The sequence below is a fragment of the Chiloscyllium plagiosum genome, unplaced genomic scaffold (assembly GCF_037043375.1).
Source record: "Chiloscyllium plagiosum isolate Xiang-an unplaced genomic scaffold, Cpla_swu_hap1 HiC_scaffold_1, whole genome shotgun sequence".
NCBI lineage: Eukaryota > Metazoa > Chordata > Chondrichthyes > Orectolobiformes > Hemiscylliidae > Chiloscyllium > Chiloscyllium plagiosum.
In genome coordinates this window covers 77199840-77223350 of record NW_028270139.1, presented here as the reverse complement: position 1 = coordinate 77223350, position 23511 = coordinate 77199840, and the positions used below count along the sequence as shown (strand labels likewise).

The 23511-nt window shown below is 39.6% G+C and overlaps 1 protein-coding gene across 1 annotated transcript in view; it reads left to right on the top strand.

Annotated features, from left to right (window-relative positions):
• The window catches only part of LOC148152146 (uncharacterized), a 173984-nt gene that overhangs the window by 59024 nt on the left and 91449 nt on the right, over positions 1-23511 (top strand). The window contains exons 7-9 of the mRNA XM_087991054.1: positions 321-404; positions 2083-2147; positions 23158-23235. Of these exons, the coding sequence (XP_087847180.1) occupies positions 321-404; positions 2083-2147; positions 23158-23235 (227 nt within the window). The remainder of the gene's footprint in view (positions 1-320; positions 405-2082; positions 2148-23157; positions 23236-23511) is intronic.

Sequence of the window (23511 nt, the reverse complement as noted above, 5' to 3'; positions counted from 1 at the left end):
CGTTGGCCAGCATTTAATGTGAGCATTAGTGGGTTGTGGCCCTCAGGACCTGAATTGCTTTTTGAATAGAAAAGCTGTCTTTGAGCCTTCTGGCCTGGAATTAATCAAGGTGAGTTGGGAAGGTATGAAAGTCTGCACCCACACCTTCCTGCCCAACTAAACAGTGTCACAACATGCAAGTCTGGGAGAGTAGGGGGTATAAGCTTCCACCATTTATCTATAATGCTGAGGAAAAATTAATGCAAAGAATAGAAAGTTTGTCAATGTAATAGCTGATGGTTTAAGCCTTTTCTAAATTTTTATAAATACTTATTTTACAGGATGCTGCACTTTTAACTAACACAAAACGGCCCGCTACAATTTTATGCAAGACTAATACAGAACTCTTGCTGTTAAACAAGGAGGTGTGTGCGAGATCTGGTGAGCTATAGTAACCAAGGAATGGCAATGAGTCAAAACCATGATATCATTGTCGGTAACCCTTTGTTAAAAATCATATTGAATGATTGAAGTTCTTTAACTGAAAATATGCATCATATCTGAAGCTGACAAGAATGATATCTGATGTTTTTGTAATGAATTAGGCTGAAGATAAGATCTGGTTTCCAAGAGACTTCTAACAACAAACATAAACATTCATTCGGTCAAAGTAACACATACATTAGTCATAGGGTCATAGAGCATGGAAACAGACCCTTCAGTTCAACCAGTCCACGCCAAACATGTTCCCAAATGAACTAGTCCCACCTGCCTGCACTTAGCCCATATCCCTCCAAACCTTTCCCATTCATGTACTTATTCAAATGTCTTTTAAACACTGTAACTATACCTGCATTCGCCACTTCCCCTGGCAGTTCATTCCATACACAAACCACTCTCTGTGTAAAAACAAGTCATTCCTCATGTCCTTCTTAAATCTTTCTCCTCTCACCTTAAAAATATGACTTCTAGTTTTGAACTCCTCTTGCTCAGAAAAAGACCCTTGTGATTCACCTTATCTATGCCCCTCATGATTTTTATAACCCTCAACCTCCTGCGCTCCAGTGAAAAAAATCTCACCCTATCGAACTTATTTTTATATCTCAAACACTCCATTCCTGGCACCTTCCTGGTAAATCTTTCTGAACCCTCTACAGTTTAATAATATCCTTCCTACAACAGGGTGACCAGAACTGGATTCCGTACTCATGAAGAGGCCTTGCCAATGTTTTGTACAACCTCAACATTACATCCCAATTCTTTAAAGAAATGTGTATGTTCTCCACAGCATCGATTATTATAAGGCCTAATGGCTGGAATTTTTATGGAAACTACAAATAATTTCTCAATTAAAAATGCAACAATAATCTCACATGTTAATCCTTCAGTTTGAACGCCAAGAAGAACAATAAATAGCTAATGTCAGAGGTGCAGGAATACAGGAAAATATTTTGTATTTGAAGAGAATACCTAGGTCCATAAAGTGTCCATTTCCTCTGAGCTCTACTTGTTCATTGGCTATAACACTGCTGCAGGTTCAATGGAAATTAATCTACAGACTTAACTTGGATTTAGGATAAATGTTCAGTTGCAGTGTAGGAGAAATTGTTTCCTCAAATATAATTTCAAGGATTGCACTCCAAATTGGCAAAATCATTAAAATACAGATAAGCATGATGCTCAGAGCTAGATATCATGTAACCAGTGCCACAAATTCATAATGTAACACAGAAACATTTTCCTATGCTTGCATACGCTGGATTCCAAATTGTGAAGAAAATCTTGCAAGTATCGATGAAAAATATCGTTTGGATTTCCTTAAATGATCATTGCCACTACTGGCTTGCTATATTTGAGAATTTTCAAGCCAAATTTGTAAAGTTTTCTAGATGCAGTATATTTGAATCGTCCACAAAACCAGATTAACACAACATGATGCAGAATTGTAGGTAAGAATCATAGAAAGGGAAACACATCAAAAGGATCACAATAAGAATTCTAAAGCAGCACAATTGGTGTATGAGGCTATGTGTGAGATTAACGGTACAAGTTATATAGTTATTTAAAGCCTTGTTTTCTTCATTCTTTATTTTCAATTCTCAGGATTTTGAATCTATACTGGCCGGATTTCTCCAGCAGCGTTACAGTGCAATCACTGAATTACTAAGGTAGTGTTTAATTTTTATTCAATAAAAGTGTTATGCAATTGAGCCATACATTGGACTGCAGGTGGTCAGTTAACTTAGTTGACTGAATGATTGATTTTTCAATTCTGAGTAATGCTAGCAGCATGGGTTCAATTCCTGCACCAGCTGAGGTTACCAGTGAAGGATTCTGCTTTTCAATCTCTCAACTCACCTTAGTCAGCAGGTTTGGCAGCAACTGGAGAGATAAACAAGTCAGCAATTCAAGTCAATAAGATTTGAAATAAAAAAAGTGATTGTGATTTCTTGAGATCAATCGGCTTAAGTACAAATATCTTCAGCTGCTTTAACAATTACTTTCCTTTTATCATAATTTCAGAAGGAGGAATGTTTCCTGATGTTTGCTCCAGGGGAGGCATAGTATTTTCACTGGACTGTTAATCCAGAGACCCACGTAATGTTCTGATGACCCAGGTTCAAATCCCACCACGGCAGATGCTGGAATTTGAACTCAATGACAAAAATCCTGTAATTAAGAGTCTAACGGTGATCATGAATCCATTGCCAATTGTGGGGAAAACCCATCGGGTTCACTAATGTCCTTTACGGAAGGGAACTGCCATTTTTACCTAGTCTGGCCTACATATGACTCCAGACCAAAAGCAATGTGGTTGACTCTTAACAGTCCTTTGAGTGATTAGGAATGGGCAATAAATGCTGGCCTAGCTAGTGATGCCCTCAAACCATGAATGAATTTTTAAAAAATGTTTACTGCCACTTCTGACTCATGAGGCACTGATCAGTTCATGCTAAATGCGGCAGGAACTGTACAATATCCAGTCATTGGTTGATCAGCGACAAGTAGCATTTGTTCCACACAATGACCAGCTTCAACAAGAGAAAACTAGCCCATCTTTCCTTGACATTCAGTAGCATTACTATTGCTAAGTCTTGCACTATCAACATCTTGGGGTGACTATAGTCCAGAAACTGAACTGCACTAGCCACATAGATATTGGGGCTACAAGAGCAAGTCAGAGTCTAGGGGTTCAGTAGTAAATAACTTACCTCAAATTCTGTCCACCATCTGCAAGGTATGTGGGAATGTGATGGAATATTCCCCACTTTCCTGGATGAGTGCAGCTCCAATTACACTCAAAAACCTCAACAACATCTTCGGACAAAGCAGCCAGCTTGGTTGAAGCTCCGCGATACCTTCATCATTCCACTCCCTGCATCACTGATGCTCACTAGATGCAGTGTGTACCATCTACAAGAAACGCCGCAATAACATACCAAACCTCCTTTGACAGCACCTTCCAAAGCTGCGATTTCTATCACCTCGAAGGACAGAGAAAGCAGATGAAGGGAACACCACTACATGCAAGTTCACTACCAAGTTGCACACCATCCTGACTTGGAACTATATCACAGCTACTTCATTGTCACTGAACAAAAATTCTGGAACTCATTAAGGGAACTGTAAATGACCGTATCCACCTCATCCACTTCACCCTCAGTGGTTTAAAGAAATCAGTTCACCACCATTTTCTCCAGGGCAATTAAGGATGGGCAAAAAATGTTAGCTTGGCCAATGATGCCCACATACCATGAACAAATTAAATAAAATGTTCTCACTAAATTGTGGAGCAGGCCCCAGGGATTGAATACCTACCCCTTATCCTAATTAATCTGTTTCAGTGTGTGTATGATCATATGTATGATAATTATATTATAAATCACTGCAATACAAATGTGATAATGTTGCTGTGGTGCAAACATTGGTACCTTATAAACACTGTTTCCAAAAGCTTATCTCCTCAACCAACAAACCAGTGGCTTGAGGAAGGAGCAATCAATGATGGAAAAATGAGTGGTGTCAAATTTTCACCTAAAATAGAAATAAATGTGAAGAAAGACAGTTCATTAGAGCAAAAAAGAGACACAAGGGAAAAATAAAAGACAACCCCGTTGTGTTTGAGAATTATTATTTTAGTCCTTGAGATGTTAATGAATAAATGTAAATACATTCCTAGCTCATGAAGTATCAAACCAATGGACTAGTCTATTACCATCAGGGTCAATGGAACACTCAGTAATTCCATTATTATGTTGTTTCAAAAAGGACGTTGTAATTGTTAGATCTGGAAAGGTGAGAGAAAGTCCATCTAGTTCACCTGATGCTATCCTAGATTTATTGATTAATAAATCTTACCTCTATCAATTTGTCTGCAAAAGACTCAATGGTAAATCTGGTAAATCCCAGTGATGGAAAGCCTGCATAGCCAAAGAAAACTCATCTTTGTCCTCCCAAACCTCATGTCTCAAATTACTCATATAATGTATCTCAAAACAATTAATTTCAGGATTAAAAGACTCCAACTAATCTCATAAAGACAGAAACCCCAAGTGTCTATTGAGTTTGTTAGAAGATGACACAAAAAGGGATATAGCGTGAAAAATTTCAGAAGATGAATTGTCAGAGGTTCATTGAATTACTCATTGCCTCTGCACCAATTAAAGCCTTCAGGAAGGAGCTTTTGGGCAAGAAAAAGGGATGCAATACTTGAGGATGGATGTTTGAAGCTAGGGTGACTACCCACATTCTTGCTACAGTCGCAAAGTGGATCCGATGATCAAGATCAGTAATAGATGAGATTTTTACAACTCCCCAAAAGCTGTCCAGTTTTTCCTGACATCTGTAAAGCATGTAGCACCAAGGGGTGTTGGGTATGCATGTGCAGGTAATCTAGTTCCCAAACAGGTAACCAACAAAATAGCACAACACCACCACACCAACACCAAAGGAAGTGTTAAGAATGTATCAAATGCAAACACATCATTTAAGGTTCAGAGTGAAGAAGTCAAAAGGCAAATTTTAGCAGATGACCAGGCTTCCCAAAATCTTCTGCCCAGGAGAATACAAAGCCCAGCAATGCCAGGACTAGCAGTGTGCTCAGATCTTGATGTGGTCTCATTTCATGATATTCAAGCCACAGACCATTCATGACTTAAGGTAGATAGAGTAGTGAAGAAGGCTTTTGGTATACTTTCCTTTATTGGTCAGAGTATTGAGTACAGGAGTTGGGAGGTCATGTTGCGGCTGTACAGGACATTGGTTAGGCCACTGTTGGAATATTGCATGTAATTTTGGTCTCCTTTCTATCGGAAAGATGTTGTGAAACTTGAAAGGATTCAGAAAAGATTTACAAGGATGTTGCCAGGGTTGGAGGATTTGAGCTATAGGGAGAGGTTGAATAGGCTGGGGCTGTTTTCCCTGGAGCATCGGAGGCTGAGGGGTGACCTTATAGAGGTTTATAAAATCATGAGGGGCATGGATAGGATAAATAAGCAAAGTTTTTTCCCTGGGGTAGGGAAGTTCAGAACTAGAGGGCCTAGATTTAGGGTGAGAGGAGAAAGATATAAAAGAGACCTAAGGGGCAACTTTTTCACTCAGGAGGGTGGTACATATATGGAATGAGGTGCCAGAGGAAGTAGTAGAGACTAGTATAATTGCAACATTTAAAAGGCATTTGGATTGGTATATGAATAGGAAGGGTTTGGAGAGATATGGACCAGGTGCTGGCAGGTGGGACTAGATTGGGTTGCGTTATCTGGTCGGCATGGACGGGTTGGATGAGGGGTCTGTTTCCGTGCTGTACATCTCTATGACTCTATGACTCGAATACAATCAGTCAGTGATCTCAAATATGATTTGACACAATCATCAATTTTAAGAGTTAATCAATATTCCATCTTAAGGATGTTACAATCTCGCTGTCTCATTTCTTGATCAGTCAAGAAAGTGCAGCATTTAAATCAGGAGAAGTTTTGAGAGAAACTTAATAAGATGGAGGAACACGGTATAATTTAGAGGGTCAACCACCACACAGAATGGTGTAGCTCCAACTCATGTGTCTTAAAGAAAGATAGCACCATGAGAGGATGCCTGATCCATGACAACTTGAACTTTCACTGAAAAGGTGCCCAAAGAAAACACTGATGCCTGGGAAGCTGACTCCTAAGTTTTCCACAACAAGATTCTTTGCAAAGCTGATATACATTTCCATTTAACAGGAGAATTCCCAGAGCTCACAAAATCTATGATGCCATTTGGACAGTGCTGTTTCTGATGGGTACAATTTGGGTGATCAGGTCACTAAGCCATATTCGCGGAGACCTGGATGGATTATTGAAGATACACCTAGTTTTGGTTACATTGCTAATAACGTTATGGTCATGGGTAAGACAAAGGAGATCATGACCACCAAAAGTAAAATTCTGATGAATGCCAAGACATGGATCAGCATTTAACAACATGAAATGTCAGCCAGATAAACTTCTTCAGGGCCATGTACTCCACCCATGGAATTTGTCTTGATTCAGATAAGATATACGAAACAAAGATCATCTCCACTGAATAAATAAGATCTGTAATCTTGTTTAAGATTTTCTAACTTTCTCTTCTCATATCTTCCTAAATTCACAAACAAGATATCCTTGCGATGAGATTTTCACAGGCAGGGTGCCTTTTATATGCAGCATAACACTATCAATATATCTTCAATGTTTTTAAAAAGTTTCTGCCAGCAAAATATTGCCTCCTGTAATGCTAAACCTTGAGGAAATCACATTTCTTGATGTAGATGCATCGTCAAAAGGCTGAAATGTATGCCTTTTTCAAGATGAAAAAAAACCTATTGCCTTTGGTTCAAAAACCCTGTCATCTTCACAACCCAACTATTTCAATATTGGGTGTAAGACATCAGCTTTGATATTTAACATCATGCAAGTTCATATTTATTTGGCAAGAATAATAGTTGAATCTATTATAAACCATTAATGATGACATGCTACAAGCCACTCATGAATGTAGCATTATGTTTATAACATCTACCTGTCAAGGGGGAGCAAGGGATACACCAAGAAACTACAGGCCAGTCAGTCTAACCTCAGTGATGATGAAATCATTGGAAGCAATTCTGAGGGACAGAAGTAATCTGCATTTGGAGAGACAGGGATGAATCAAGAACAGTCCACATGGTTTTGCTAAGGAGAGATCACGTCTGACTAACTTGATTGAATTTTTCGAAAAGATGACAATGCTTTTGACATAGTCTACTTGGACTTCAAAAAAGCTTTTGCTAAGATTCCACTTGGGAGGCTGATTGCAAAGCTAAAAGCCCATGGGATTTAAGGAAATTTGGCAAATTGAATCTGCAAATAGCTGAATGGCAGGTTGAGAGATGGTTTTCTGACTGGAAGTCTGTGTCGAGTGGGATCCCACAAGAGTCAGTGTTAAGGCCCTTGCTAATTTGATTTATATAAATGATTCAGACAGGAATGTAGAAGTTTTTCATTAGTAAGCATATGATACAAAATTTAGTAGGATGTTAAATAATGAGAAGGATAATCTTAGACTACAAGATGGGTTGGCCAGATGGGCTGATCAATAGCAAATGGACGACAATGAAATACATGATGAATGGTAAGACCTGGAAATCACTGAGGTTCAGAGAGATTTTGATGTGTGTGTCCCTTAAGATATTAGGACAGATGGCAAAAGCAATTAAGAAGGCATGTGATATAATTGCCTTTATTAATTGAGCATATAGTTTAAGAGCAGGGAAGTCATACTGGAACTGTATAACATAGTGGCTAGGCCATTGTGTGCAATTCTGTATTCCACACTAAAAGAGAGATGTGATAGCACTGAGAGGGTGCAGGGTAAATTTAGTTTAGATGTTCCCTGAGCTGGAGAGTTTCAGTTATGAAGAGAGATTGGATAGACTGGGGTTGTTTTCCTTAGAGCAGATGAGACTGAGAAGGGACATGATTGAGATGTATAGAATAATGAGGGGGATAAATAGGATAGACAGGAAAAAAACGTTTCCTCTTGATCGAGGGATCAATGACTGGGGGTGGGGAGTGGTGGGGAGGGGGTGGTGCAGAGGTTTGAGGTAAGGTACAGAAAGTTTTAATGAGATGTGAGGAAAAATAATTTCACCCAGAGGTTGGCAGGAATCTGGAACCCACTGTCTTTAAGGGTGGTAAAGGCAGAATCCCTCATAAGTGTTAGAAAATAGGATTGAAATGATTAGGTGCTTGTTTCTGACCAGCTTGGAAGTTATGCTGTAGACCTTTATAACTCTAAGGTGCAAGGATATGCTTTTGAAGGGAGATATAAGCCAGATACCAGGATGTTTTCCATGCTGAGCAAAACTTGCAATCCACATAAAGATGTGGATATTCCTCTTGGTCTACTTACTAAGATCCAGATTATGAAGTTGAAGATATTCTCAATGTTAATCTGTAACATTTTGGTGAGAGTCAGTGCAAACAGTTGCAATTAATAACTGCTGAACAAGAGTTGCAAAAGGTCGTTAATCATACTTAACGTACTTAAAGAAGTAACTGAAGAGATTTGGCTACATAGAAGTGAATTTGATGTATTATAATACATTATCTTCAAGGAAAAATGAGTCTTAATTTCAAAAGCATTATGCCAAACTATCATGTCTATGTTACAATAGGATTACATGGATATTGACTATCTAAGCTGCCCAGCAGAGTAAATTTATGTACTGGCTCGGGATAAATTGTGAATGTATATGAGGCATGCCAGTTGAGTCACCTCCAGCAGTGGGGGGAACTTCTACATCGACCAGATGTTCTCTTTGCTTTTTGGACAAAAATGACAATGGCAGTGCACAAAGAAGACTACAACTTATGATATTTTACTTTTCCAAGTTTGCCATTGTTCGATGTCTTAGCAATACAATGAGCGTGACCTGTTTCTGCAAAATGACAACTACTTTTAGTTCATTTTATATCCACAAATAGATAGTGTCCATCAATGGACCGCAATTGACTGGTAAACCATTTCAAAGTGTGTATTAAGTGGGAAACGATCCATATCTCAAACACTGCACTAAGTCCACTCGGACTAGCAGAATATATGGTATATATGATTAAATCAAAGGTCATTAAGCATCAAGCAAAAAAACCCCAACATTTTCACCCAAGGACAAGTTTTGCTCAGAAGACAAGTGTGAATGACCATGCCCACCAACTAGATGTCTAATTATTCTGAAGCACATGATACACTTCTTCAAAGTCAGAGAAGAATTGAAGAGATACAAGACAAGCTAGCAGGTAGAGAGCTATAGAAACTGTGCACTGGGCGGAGAATACAAGCTAGAAATACAATTAAACACTCTTGCATTCCGGCAAAGGTTTGCTGGTCTTTGCATACCAGCGCAGATCATATAGTCATTACTGATCATGGTGCTGCACTGTGAATGAATAGGAGCCAATTTCATCCAAAGAGTAACATACCAATCATGCATGAAGAAAATGAATAAGAATAATCTTATGATGATTCTTACGCAGTGTTATTGAGTGACAACAAACAGCAATAAATCAACCAAATTGCCAATATAGGGTGTTAAAGAACAATGTCCAACTGATTTGATTAATTTGATTTGATTTATGTATTTTCATATGTATTTAGTTACAAAATACAGTGAAAAGTGTTTGACAGCGTCACCACTCTCTGTCACCATATTAAAACATGGAAAAATGCTGTAAACCTAATATAGAGTATAAAGGCAAAAGAATAAAGAAATAGTGTTCACCTTTACAGTCCTTTGTGTTAAACGCTCTGCAATGGGCCATAGTGACCAAACACAAGACCCTTTGCAACCTCACTGGAATTAAAGTTGCCACTCTTCTGCATCATCTCACCTCCACACTCGCCTCCACACTCACCTCCACACTCGCCTCCACACTCGCCTCCGCTGCAGCAACCACGAGTTGGCACTAAGACCACCTCGTCGATGCAAATGCTGCCGGGAATCCAAACTCTCTCCAACTGTGCCTCCATAAATCCATGCTGGGTGCACTCATCACCTGCCATAAGTCTGCACTGGGCCCACTCCACGATGTCATGAATCTGCACTGGGCCTATTTTCCACCGCCAATGCCATCACCAGGACGGAGCTCTTCAAAAAAGAGGTAAATAAAACAAAAAAAAAAGAAGAGAATAAAAGACAAGAAACAAAAAGAAAAGTGGATGGAGTGGATTAGCCCCAGGCTCAGAAGCCCTACTCTACTATTATCTCACTGCAAGATCTGCAACTCCCCAGATAGCAATATGTTCACAAGATTAGGATGATTTGCAAAGCCTAGAAAACATTATGTAGAAGTTTCAAATGATAATCTAAATTTTTTTAACTTCTTTGTATAATCATTGAATTGACAATATTTTTTTCTCATGTCCAACTGTGTATACCTGTTTCAGATAATTTAATCTTTTAGCTTTGGTAGAAAGGGGGATGTTGTGCTGTATTCCAAAGTCAGTATGTACTGCAGCATAACATGTGACCTATAATGGTGCCATACACCACATTACTGGGGATCACTTGAAGCATTATATACTACAAGAAGAAATGCTGTTCTGTGTAACTTAATAGTTTGATTTTAGCTCAGGTACTGATATGTATGAAGAAAGTATATAATATCTATCTGTAATAAACATCAATTGGAGTCTTCAAATCATGTCACCCACGTCTAGTTTCTTGTATTTCAAAGGATAACATAAACTTCCCCACATCAGGTAAAGTACCCTGCTGAGAGGAAAACTATATAATCTTCAGGTGAATTTCATCTTCAGACCATGTCCACTTGGTGGAATTGTTTGAAGATGTTACCTACAAAGGTAATAAAAAGGAGTTGATGGATGTGGTATATCTGGATTTTTAGAAGGTCTTTGATTAGGTCCCTAGAGGAGGTTGGTCAGAAAAGTTAAAGCACATGTTTTGGGGTGTTGCAGGCATAGATTAAGGATTGGCTACCAGTCAGAAAATGGAATACAGGCATACATGGGTTATTCTCACATTCTCTGTCTGTGACCCGTGGGGTACTGCAAAGATCAGTCCTTGGAATCCAGCTGTTCATGTTATATTTCAATGTATTTGATGTAGGGACCAATGTAATATTTCCAAATTTGCAGATGATACAAAGCCAAATGTAAAGGCTGTTATTTTCATAGGGGGAGTGCAATGAAGGTTCACCAGACTTGTTTTCAGGTTGGCAGGACTATCCTGTGAAGAGAGATTGGGCAAACTGAGCTTGTTTTCTGGGGGAGCTTTGAAGAAACTGAGGTAATCTCATTTGAAAACTACAGAATATTTAAGGCGATAGCTAGAGTGAGATGCAGGTGTAATGTTTCCCCTGATTGGGGAGTTTAGAACTGGGGAGCACAATTTAAAAATATTTAGAAGCAAGATGAGAATCTTTTTTGTTTAACGTTTGGTGAATTTTTGGGATTCTTTACCACAGAGGGGTCTGGAATCTTAGTCTCTCAATACATTTAAAATAGAAGTTGATACGTTTTTGATTATCAATGACATAAGGGGACAATGTGGTTAAAAAGTATTTGGTCAACCACAATCATGTTAAATACCAGAACAGGTTTGAGGAGGTGAATGGCCTACTCTTGTTCCTATGTTTCTATGTTCTTATCTACAGTTATCTACTTACCTTCCAGAACTAATGGAAAGCTCTTTAGTCTTGCTCAGTCGATGACCATGAAATGATAAGTCGTTGTTGTACATTGACGATCATGTACTAACATTCCATACTGAGGAACACCTGCAGTCGCAACTGGACAGCCTCGTTTCTGTAAAGAGTTTAAGTTTGGCCAACACATCAGGAATGAAACTTTATTGCTGGAACAGCACAGCAGGTCAGGCAGCATCCAGGGAACAGGAGATTCGACGTTTCGGGCACAGGCCCTTCTTCAGGAATGAAGAAGGGCCTGTGCCCGAAACGTCGAATCTCCTGTTCCCTGGATGCTGCCTGACCTGCTGTGCTGTTCCAGCAATAAAGTTTCAACTTTGATCTCCAGCATCTGCAGACCTCACTTTCTCCTCCAACACATCAGGAAGACAAGTGTCATGGTCTAGATTGTCAAGCTGACATCAATCAGCATCAACAACATGACACTGGAGCTGTTTCAGAGCTTTGCATGTCTAGGTGCCACAATCACAGCTATCGATCTTATGATGCTAAAACCCTTGTGAAGCTGCAGCTGTCATGTTCAGCCCCCACAACTAAGTACTTTAGTAAGTAACTTAGTAACCAGATTGTGACCCACAGACTACTAGTCTGCCAAGCTTGCATCCTTAGCACACTCTTCTACAGTGGCACAATTGTCTTAACTTCTCCATTTATTCTTTCGTTTTCTGCATATTTATGTTTTTGAATTATTAACCTGTGAAAAGACTTTTTCTGTGAATTATCTAAATGTAATCGAAAGTGTCAAGTGAAATAGTGTTGCAAGTGTAGGTCACACCCAACAGGATTTGAACTCTATGTTTGGCAGGAGAAAAGACAGCATAGTTTCAATCTTCACTATCTCAGATGAATCCTCAGCATCTCTTGGCAGGACATGGTCACCAACTCAAGATCCTAGAGCATGCCATTCCATCAACATATATTTACTGCTAAGTAAACAATATCTGCTTTGGTTTGGCCACATTCATCAGATGGAAGATGGCTATCTCCCATTGACCTTCTGGATAATGAATTGGGACAAAACCTCTTAGACACCCATAACTCTGCTACAATATCTGATATCAGCATGTGAGATATGAAAATGGTGATCTTGAAATTGATACTTTGAAGGTGGACATTCACATATTCCAGAAGCTGGCTGTTAAATGGGGATTGGAAGAGGCCAGCAGAAATGAAAAGCTCAGTTGGCTAAATATAAGACTTAGAGAAAACAGGCCAGTAAATTGTGAATTTTTCAGTCTTTCCTTCACACCATATGTGGAAATGAGTGACATGTCAGAGCAGGAACTCTCAGCCATACCTGGTGATGTGTAATGCAAAGCTGACTACCATAGAGCAAACAATTGTCTTACAAGATAAAAGCTGCCACCATGATCATTACATATCCAGGAATTTCATGATTCCTGTTAATGCCAATACAAAGGATTACAGTCAGAAGGTAATTTTATGGACTTTATCAATGTTAAACACAGAGCAATACAAGTTGTCAGAAGTTTGTGGTGAATTGGAACACATGAAATATCACAAATTTCTGGATATTTTAATGACTTAGTGGTACAGGAGCCAATCACAGGATGGGAATACAGCAGCAACTGACTCCCCAAGCATCTACAAGGCACAAGTCAGCAGCGAGATGGAACATTTTCCACTTGCCTGGATGGGTGCAGTTGCAACAACTCTCAAAAAGCTTGACACCATCCAGGACAAAGTAGCCCGCTTAATTGGTACAACATCCACAGTAGCAACAGTGAGTACTATCTATAAGATCACTGCAGAACTTCACCGAAGATCCTTATAAGCACTTTCTAAACCCACAATCATTTCTATCTAGAAGGACAAAGGCAGAACTACATGGGAACACCACTATTTGCAAGTTGTCTTCAAAGCCACTCACCATCCTGACTTAGAAATATACCATTATTCCTTCACTGTCGCTTGGTCAAAATTGTAGAACTCCCTCCCTATAACAACATTATGGCCTTGTCTACACCATGTGGCTTATGACTATTTCTTAACCTAAGAATAGCACAAGGCAATAAGGCAAGAGTAAATCAGCAAAGAAGGGGACCATTCAACCCACATTCTTAGATTAGATTAGATTCTCTACAGTGTGGAAACAGGCCCTTCAGCCCAATAAGTCCACACCGACTCTCCGAAGAATAACCCACCCAGACCCATTTCCCTCTGACTAATGTATCTTACACTGTGGGTAATTTATCATGGCCAATTCACCTGACCTGCACATCTTTGGACTGTGGGAGGAAACCGGAGCACCCGGAGGAAACCCACACAGACACAGGGAGAACATGCAAACGCCACACAATCACCTGAGGCTGAAATCAAACCTGGGTCCCTGGCGCTGTGTGGCTACAGTGCTAACCACTGACCACTGTGCTGCCCCTTTGCATGAACAAGCACCCTTTTCCCATTACCCTGAAACATTGTTCTCCTCAAATGCTTATCCCATTAATTTTTGAAAGCCCCGTGTGTGTCTGCCTCCATCGCACTCTCAGGTGGTACATTCTAGTTCACAGTCACTTGCAGCATAATAATGATTTTCTTTTCTTGTCTCTTTTTTTCAAATTACCTTATCTCGGTGTCCCCTGGTTCTTGATCCTTCCAGCAATGAGAACAATTCTTTTTATGCTGTATCTACAATCTTGACATTTCTGAGTCTATGTCGAGAATTCTGACAATAACCCTGGCAGAACTTGAAGAGTGAGTGAGAGGCCCTATAATTTAATGTTATGGCTGATGCTTGCAAGATTAGTGATGTGTTTCAGGCATCCAGTCTTAAGCCAGTGCACATCTTCATTTTTGTCCTGTTGGCTTCTGAAGTTCCCTGACATTCTGTGAGGCTAAAGTTGCTGGGACTGCCAGCAGTCAGAATTCCTGCTCCTTCCAATTCTAAATGACTACCTCAGTGACCCAGTTCAACTTGGATCAAATCCTCTGCTCTATGCAAGGGCAATTGGTAATTCATAAGTTAAAATTTTACCATCTCAGTACTTTGGTGTTTATACAGAAATGTGCTGGGACATGGAATTTCTGCCTCCATGCTCACAAGCCCCAAGAAACAGTAAGCTATTTATCACCACTAGATGGCCTTTAAATACAATGCAATGCCAAGATTCAGTGCAGTGCTTACATAAGATTATTTTATACTTTTTTTTAGACTGGATTAGAATATCTACAGTGTGGAAACAGGCCATTCAGCCCAACAAGTCCACACCAACCCTCCGAAGAGTAACCCACCCAGCCCGATTTCCCTCTGACTAATGCACCTAACACGATGGGCAATTTAGCATGGCCAATCCACTTGAGCTGCACATCTTTGAATGGTGAGAAAAAACCGGACACCTGGAGGAAACCCATGCAGACACGGGGAGAATGTGCAAACTCCTCACAGACAGTTAACTGACGTGGAAATTGAACCTGCGTTCCTGGCACTGTGAGGCAGCAGTGTCTAATAATATTCTGATCATTTACGGGAGATTTAAAAATCAATTTAATTAACTTTGGCTGGAAAAGCTCCAGGAATATATCATGCCCATGGGATTTTGTACTGCCACTAGACTTAACCAACATGCTTTTCGTATGAGTGGAGGGAGTGCTGTGATTGAGGCGGGGAGGATATCTGAGGAGCTGTAGCCCTTAAAGTGACATTCTCACTTAACACATGTATTTGGTTACTAGGAATCTCCAAGGTCAGGTATGGAATGTGAATATGGGAACGCAGCTGCCTCCACTTTGAATGGGCTGTGAATTCCGAAGTGGAGATAATATTAATTATCAAATCTCTGTGTGTGAAATTTTGGAACAGGGTCAATGAGGCTGAGGGCCGAGTAATGTTTGGTGAAAGTTAGCCAACTTTGTAATGTTACTGTGTTTTATTTTATCCTGTCACTTCTCCTTTGAAAATCCTCCACTCTTCAGAACAATGGTATAAATTGTAGTGTATTGGTATTGAAACATGTACCCTCCTTATAAATTCTGATTTCTTTTTGCTCAGTTGTTTATTACATGGCAGAGTTTAAGCAGCAATTTCTTCCACACATACTGCCCACATAAGCTCCAACTCCAATACATCTCTGGCACAGGATGTAAGATCAGAAGCACACATCATAATTGAGGTAATACTAATGGAGATGGCAGCAAGGAGCCACAACTGATGAAATCTACTTGCAAAATGATACCGCATACTGAATTGTTGAATAAGGACTATAGTTTACTAAAACTTTGTCTCTGGATGGTTATAATAGCAAGTAATAGAGAGGTCCTGCAGAAAGAAAATAAAACAGTGTCATTGCTGGTCAGTAGCAAACTAATATTTTCTTTACAGCCAACCAGTGATAAGTTAGGCCTTGATGGAAATCCCACCTTGCGAATGGAACATTACTTACAGCAGGTGACCAGCCTCCATTTCTTACTTGTGGGTGTATTTGGTATTGATAATCCCATTGTGCCTGTCCATTAATAATGTTATCATAGCAAAAACATTTAGAAAACCCTCCACCAATCCATGCAACTGTACAAAGCTTTGGTTTGGCCCCAGCTGGAGTACTGTGTACAGTCCTGGTCGCCACACCATAGGAAAGATATGATTGAATTGGAGGGAATACAGGGGTGAATCACCAGGATGATGTCTGGGATGGAACATTTCAGCTGTAAGAAGAAGATAAGCTCACTTTTCTCAGAGAAGGTTGAGAGGGTAGCCGGATAGAGTCAAAGAGGCATTGAGATGTAGAGCACAGAAACATACCCTTCAGTCCAACTCATCCATGCTGAACAGATATTCTAAATTAATCTAGTCTTGTTTGTATATAATATGATGAGAGGCATGGCCAGAGTGGATAGAATGCATTTGTTCTTCTTAGCTGTAGGGACTAAAACAAAGGACCACACCTTTAAAGGCAGAAGGTATGGAGGCGATTTGAGGAAAAAATATTTTCACTCAGTGGTTGTCAGTGGGTCTGGGGGTCAGTGGAATGCACTGGGAGGGTTGTTGAGGCAGAAAGCCTCACAACCTTTAAATGTACTTGGATAAACATCTGAAATGTCATAACATTCAAGGCTATGGGCCTAGTGCAGGAAAATGGGACCAGTGGAGGTAGCAGCATACTTTTAGCAGGACAGACTTCACGGGCCGAAGGGCCTCTTCTGTACTGTATGATTCTATGATTATATGAGCTGATACAGTTGTCAGCCACTAGCAGAGAAGTTTGATCATTTAGATGCGTTTTTTTTTTACCAAGATACATATAATTACCAAGCTATAAAATATACATATTAAAACAGAAAGTCATCATAGGAAACAAAAAGAAAAGTCAACAGGTCGTGGATGTCTTTATTTGAACTGCGTCAGGACAAAGACACCACTTTACAAAGGCAAAACCTTTATAAAGCAGTTGTGTTTAAAGCTTTCCTATTTATATTAACACAAAATACTAGAATGGAGAAAAGTAGAAGCATACTAAACCCTTCTGGTGATAGGTCCATGTGATTTGCTTTCATGCAATAAGAGCCCCAAGCCGAAACCTATAGAAACTCAGTTCCACAGTTCAACACGAAAGAGGTCTTTTTGGACACAGGCTTTTCAGACTGAGACAGACTCAGAGAGCAATACCAACATTTCCTGATTTTCCAAACATGGGAATGGAATGTTTTATTTTCACCACCAAGCAGGATGTTAATAAGAATGATCCCTTTTTGAAGAGATGAAATTTGTAGACAATTAGTGTTAAACCAGTTTCCAGATGGTGCAACGCTGCTGGAAGCCAGTTTTGATGACACTCAGATGATTGATGGGATTTTCAAAGGATATTGAAAGACATGTTTTGGTGTGGCATGGAAAAGAGAGCCTATGGGAGGAGATTGTGGCTGCATACCTCCTGAAAATATGGCATAATGTAAAAACATGGACAAATTGGTTTGCTAATTGGCTAATGGACAAGTCCCTTTATTGTAGTTTTGTTTCTTATAATTATTACCTATTAAGTACTTGTTTAGTCTACATTGATTTTAGTTTCCATGGTGACTGGGAAATTCATATTTCTCTTTGAAAGGGTCTAGTCTCCAAGGGAATTATAACAAATTGGACACTCTTGTGGGATCTGAATCCACAGCCTGCAAAACAGAGAGACTGAAAATTTCCAGTGTTTAAACCTACGAGAATTTACATTTGATACGGTTGTCAGCAATTAGCAGAGAAGTTTGATCATTTAGATGCGTTTTTTTGACCAAGATACAGATAATTACCAAGCTATAAAATATACATATTAAAACAGAAAGTATTGATGTACTTCTGCTATATTTAGTGAAAAGGTAACACGTACAATCAATCGTCAGACAATTCTAGCTGCTAGTGCCTTGAAGTTGAAAAGATTTGCAAGTTGTAGCAGTGGAATTCGAAACAGTAAAACTAATGATTAAGAAGAAGGAGAGATGTGAAGATTGATCTGGAATCTTGATGAGAAAGAAAATCAGAAAGTGAAAAGAAATAGAAGGAAAATTTGATCCCAATATGGAAAAATGTTGATTTTATGAACAGGGGTTGGCAGGTAAATTTACAAATTACTCAGGTTTGACTCACAGCTGCGATTTGAAGATGGCGAAAAAATAAATTGTCTACCATCTAAAAGCAGAACCCATGAATGTAATGGAATACTTCCCACTTGCCTGGGATGAACAGTTGCATTCACTCATTCCACCACTGACACTCAGTAGCAGCGGTGTGTACCATCAGCAACACACACTGCAGAAATTCACCAAAGATCCTTCAACAACAACTTCTAAATCCATGACTACTTCCAACTAGAAAGACAAGGGCATTAGATACATGGGAACACCACCAACTGCATGTACTCGCCAAGCCACTCACCATCCTGACTAGGAAATATATCGCTGTTCCTTTAATGTCACTGGGTTAAATTATTTGAACACCCTTCTGAACAGCTCTGTGGGACTACCCACAGCAAATGGATTGCAATGGTTCAAGAAGCTCACCACCACTTTCTCAAAGACAACTAGAAACAGGCAATAAACATAAGCAGGAGATGGTGAAGATTAACAGCCCTTGAAACCGTTTTACCACTATCACTTCCTGTGATAGTGTGTTACAGCAAGCTCATGTAATTTGGTTATCGCAGGTGAAGAGTTCCAATTTTCACACTGTGACACAAAACAGGTGTCCTTTTGTTAAAAAAAACCCTGAGCCTCAGAGAACTGGAAAGAAACAGAGGATGAGGTGTCACCTCCAGTGACCTGACAGCCAAGCAAAAGTAAATAGCTCTAGTGTTTAACAGTGGCACTGGGGAAGCAGTGGCCACTGCAGGAAGGACACCCTCTAGAGTGCCAGGATCATAGAACAACCCAGACCATAGATAACTCGTGGGCTTCAGGTTTTATTTACTGCATTGGTGCCATAGGGAAAGTGTACACAAGAGGACTGGGAGCAAGAGCAGGGGACTGGTTTCTGGTGTGCTGATCTCTGTCCTCATATTCAGTCATTTAATCCCGGGACAGTTTTAGCTGCTGTGCACACTGTATGCAGGTTTGGCCCCAATTTAGCTAATCCCAATAGTTGAGGCTCTTAAGTTTTAACTGGCCACTTACGAGCCTCAATTAGCAGAGGGTCAGGAAGGTTGACCATTATCCTTTCTGTGGTGTAGTGGTAGTCTCCCTCCTGCTAAGTTAGGAGGCCTGGGTTCAAGTCCAATCTGCTCCAGACGTATGTTGTAACATCTCTGAACAGGTTGACTAGGAAATAATCTACAATTCTGGTGAAAGCAGGTAAGTGATAATGTTCAGATACCCCAGTACCTGACCTAATTAAATCCTCTTTGAGTCTCCAGAATCACTGGTGAAAGCAGAATATTCTGAAACATAGAAAATAGGAAATTGCCATTTGGCGTCTTTGAGCCTGCTCTGCTGTTCACTGTAGATCAAGGCTGGTCATCCAATTTAGTGCCCTGTTCCTGCTTAATCCCATATTCTTTGTTCCCTATTTGCCTAAGAACTATATGTAACGCTTTCTTGAAAATATTCAATGTTTTCACCTCAGCTACTTTCCGCAGAAAAGCATTCCACAGGCTCATTGCTCTCTGGATTAAGAAATTTCTCCCTAACTTAGTCCTAAATGGTTTACCCCATATTCTTAAACTGGGTTCTGAACTCACCGGTCATTAGATGCTTCCTTCCTGCACTTATACTGTCAAGTCTTGTTAGAATTTTACAGGTTTGTATGAGACTTTCCCCTTTATCTTTCCAACCTCCAGTGAGTATAGTCCTAACCAATCCAGCCAGTCTGGTCATCCCAGGAATCAGTCTGGAAAACTTTCATTGCACTCCCTCTATAGCCAGAACATCCTTTCTCAGGTAAGGAGATTGAAACTACACACAATACTCTAAGTATTGTCTTGCCAAGGCCTTGTACAATTGCAGCAAGGCATCCCTTTTCATATTTTCATTTGAATCCTCTCACTATAAAGGCCAACATACCTTCTTCACTGCCTGCATGTTTACTTTCAGCAACTGGTGTACAAGGACACCCAGGTCTCATTGCACCTATCCTATTCCCAATCAATTGCCAATCAGATAATAATCTGTCTTCCTATTTTGGTAACCAAAGTAGATAACCTCACATTTATCCAGATTATACTTGATCGTCAACCTATTTGCATTCTCTGAATCCTTCTCACAGTTGACCCTTCTACCTAGCTTTGCATTTTCTCCAGGATTTATTCCATTTCGATCTCTCATCTAAATCATTAATACATTCTGTGAATAGCTGGGATCCAAATACTAAATCCCACGTACCCCATGAGTTACTGGCTGCCTGTTGGAATATGGCCCATTTTCTATTCTTTATTTCGTGTCTGCTAATCAGTTCTCTAACAATGTCTACCTGCAATCTCGTGTGCTTTAATTTCACATGTTAATTCCTTATGTGGGAGCTTATCAAAATATCCAGAATGAAGTTAGTGCTGTAATGGTTTGTGATTGTGTTCTCTGGAGCTTTCTGCGATGTCTTGGATAGATTCATTGGCATGAATCCTTCATATTAATACTAGTCTTAGTTACTTATTCCAATTAGGGAAGGATATCCACACAAAGTCTTTGGCAGAAGATCGACTCAGTCTTGTTAAATTGTGAAAATTGATTTCATTGTGCCTAATAGCTAGCCACAATACATCAAGGTAAATAATTGTCTCTGGTGAGACATCAGGCTCAACAGAAGAGTAAATGTATATGAAGTATGCATTATATCTGATGAACGCACACTTTAATCATTTACTCTGTTTCTCTCTCTCCACAGAAGCTACCAGACCGGCTGAGTTTCTCCAGTATTTTCTGTGTTGCTTCCAGATTTCCAACATCTGCAGTATTTAACTTTAATTCAAGTATACATAATTGTCACATTGATTTAGCTTTAGAAAAACTGGTAGTGGAGCACTGCAACTTTTTTTTAGCACTGCTCAGGATCAGTCCTCTTTATGCCTTGATGGGTAGAACTTTCTTGTGATATCAACTGTCCCTTTCAGATACTAACTGATTTGTACAACATCAGCCCATGAATTTAAACAGATTGAAATGCTGGATTTTTTGAAGTATTAAATGCTCAATGGTAAAAGGTTTAGTAAGTATAATTCTTCAGTTTGATACTGGGAATATATTATAATTTATTTTCTGTCCAAATAAGAAGGGTGACATAGTTTAACTAATCCACTAGATGGTGCTGAGGAGTTTCATGGCTGGAGAGCTATTGAGAGTTTATTCCAAAAGGTTTATCTGCTAATCATTAAAGTGAAAGTCAAACCAATGCAAGATACCAATTACTAGTGGAGATTTTCCTTCTGTTAAACAAGTGTAATGTTTTCTGTGGTATAATATACTCTGGATGTGGGGGTTATAGGATTTCTGTTGACCAAGATTGACCCTGTTGACCTTTTTAAATTCAGTCAAATTTAAAGTGAGCAGACCTGTGGCTTTTGGAATGCAGTGATTTGTCCATCACCCATTTTGGATTGAAAAATAGTCTCCTGGTTTAAATGCCTGCAGCAACTTAAATAGCTGAATGTCAACGCTAAATTAAAAGCAACATCTCAAGTCATTGCAGAACATTGGAGAGGCTTGTCCCTACGCAGAGTCTCAGGCCAGATTTTCAAACCAGTTACCAGGCATGAGATTGGAAGTGGACAGGCACATAATATCACAGCATAAACCTCTGTATCGGTTTTCGCCGCTAAGCCGACCCTGATCATGTTGCCTTTTGTGATGAAAAGTGTAAGATTTATTTTATCAAACATTAATATTATATTTAGAGCTTGGATTTTAAAATAGTGGCATATAGGGTGAGTTGCTTTTCTGAAGCATTTAAAAATCACTAGCTCAGACAGTCCTTCTGGAACAATGACCTAATTTAGTATGTGTCAGAGTACAGGAAGCCTCTGGTGTGTTAATGAAAAATTGCTTGTACTATAAGACCATAAGACCATAAGACATAGGAATGGACGTAAGGCCATTCGGCCCATCGAGTCCACTCCGCCATTCAATCATGGCTGATGGGCATTTCAACTCCACTTACCCGCATTCCCCCCCGTACTGTGCTGGTTATGATAGGGAGTGCAAACATTGAAGCCATTCACTTGTTTTTGGTTCAGGATAGTCAGTTCAGGATTTTAATTAACATGGTGATTGAAAAACTAGGGTAGTTTGGAGGAATCCTGATTGGGGTCAGAAGCAAATAACTTTTCTCCTTAAAAAAAAGTTATAGGTCAGTTCAGGGAAAGCATAACTACCTCAGTAGAAAAGTATAATTTATGCAGCTTTGAAGACCATGAGTGACCAGATCATACCATCAGCCCACAACTTGTCCTCCAGTGGACCTAGTCCCTGGCCCCACCCTACTGCTACCACCACCAGACCCGATTCACCATTCTTGACTTGCTTCGGACCTGATCCACCTCCCACCAGGCATGTCTGAAAACCCCAGACTTAACACCCACCCACCAACCCCCCAAGAGGGGGTGTGAGGTGTGTCGAATCAGCTATAATCCTATTGAATGGTGCAACAGGTTAGATGGGCTGAATGGTCTACTGCCGTTTCTATTTTTTATGGTCTTATTAACAGCTCATATGTATTATGATTAGAATGCTCTCGTTTAAATTTGGTCAATATTTGTTGTGTTAGGAATATAAAGACTCCAACTGTTGAGACTCGAGTGTAGGGTTCAGATATACAATTTTAAAAGTGGATTCTGCTATAATCTGGATAATTTCTATCACAATGGTAAATGAATACAAGAATGCAGAAGTAGCCAGAGATAATTCCAGTACAATCAATGTAAGCAGAAAACTTGGGTTCTCGACAGTATATTCTTAACATCTAAAAATGTTGCTCCTATATAAAGAGCAATCTTCAATTATATTCTATTACTGTTTATGTTTCTGGCAGGTCGCTTCCCATATTCACACCCTGGAATGCGGAAAAGCTGACGCTGCTTTCTTACAGCTCCTTGCTACGATATTACAGGTTGAAAGTTCATTTGCCACTTTCTCGTAATATAAGGCAAAACTCTTTCTTAAAATCAGTGTGAATGTAACTTTGCAATTTATTGTAAGATGTTTATGGATTATTGCACAGGAATGTCATTAGATAAATAAGCAATTAAATGGAATTCCAAGGTTATTTCTTTTCTTCACCTTCCTTATTCGGGATATTATTCTTTCTTTCTGGGTTTTCCTGCATGATGTTAACTCTTCAATATCTCACTCATACAGTTATCCCTAGTGTGACATTGGACAGTGG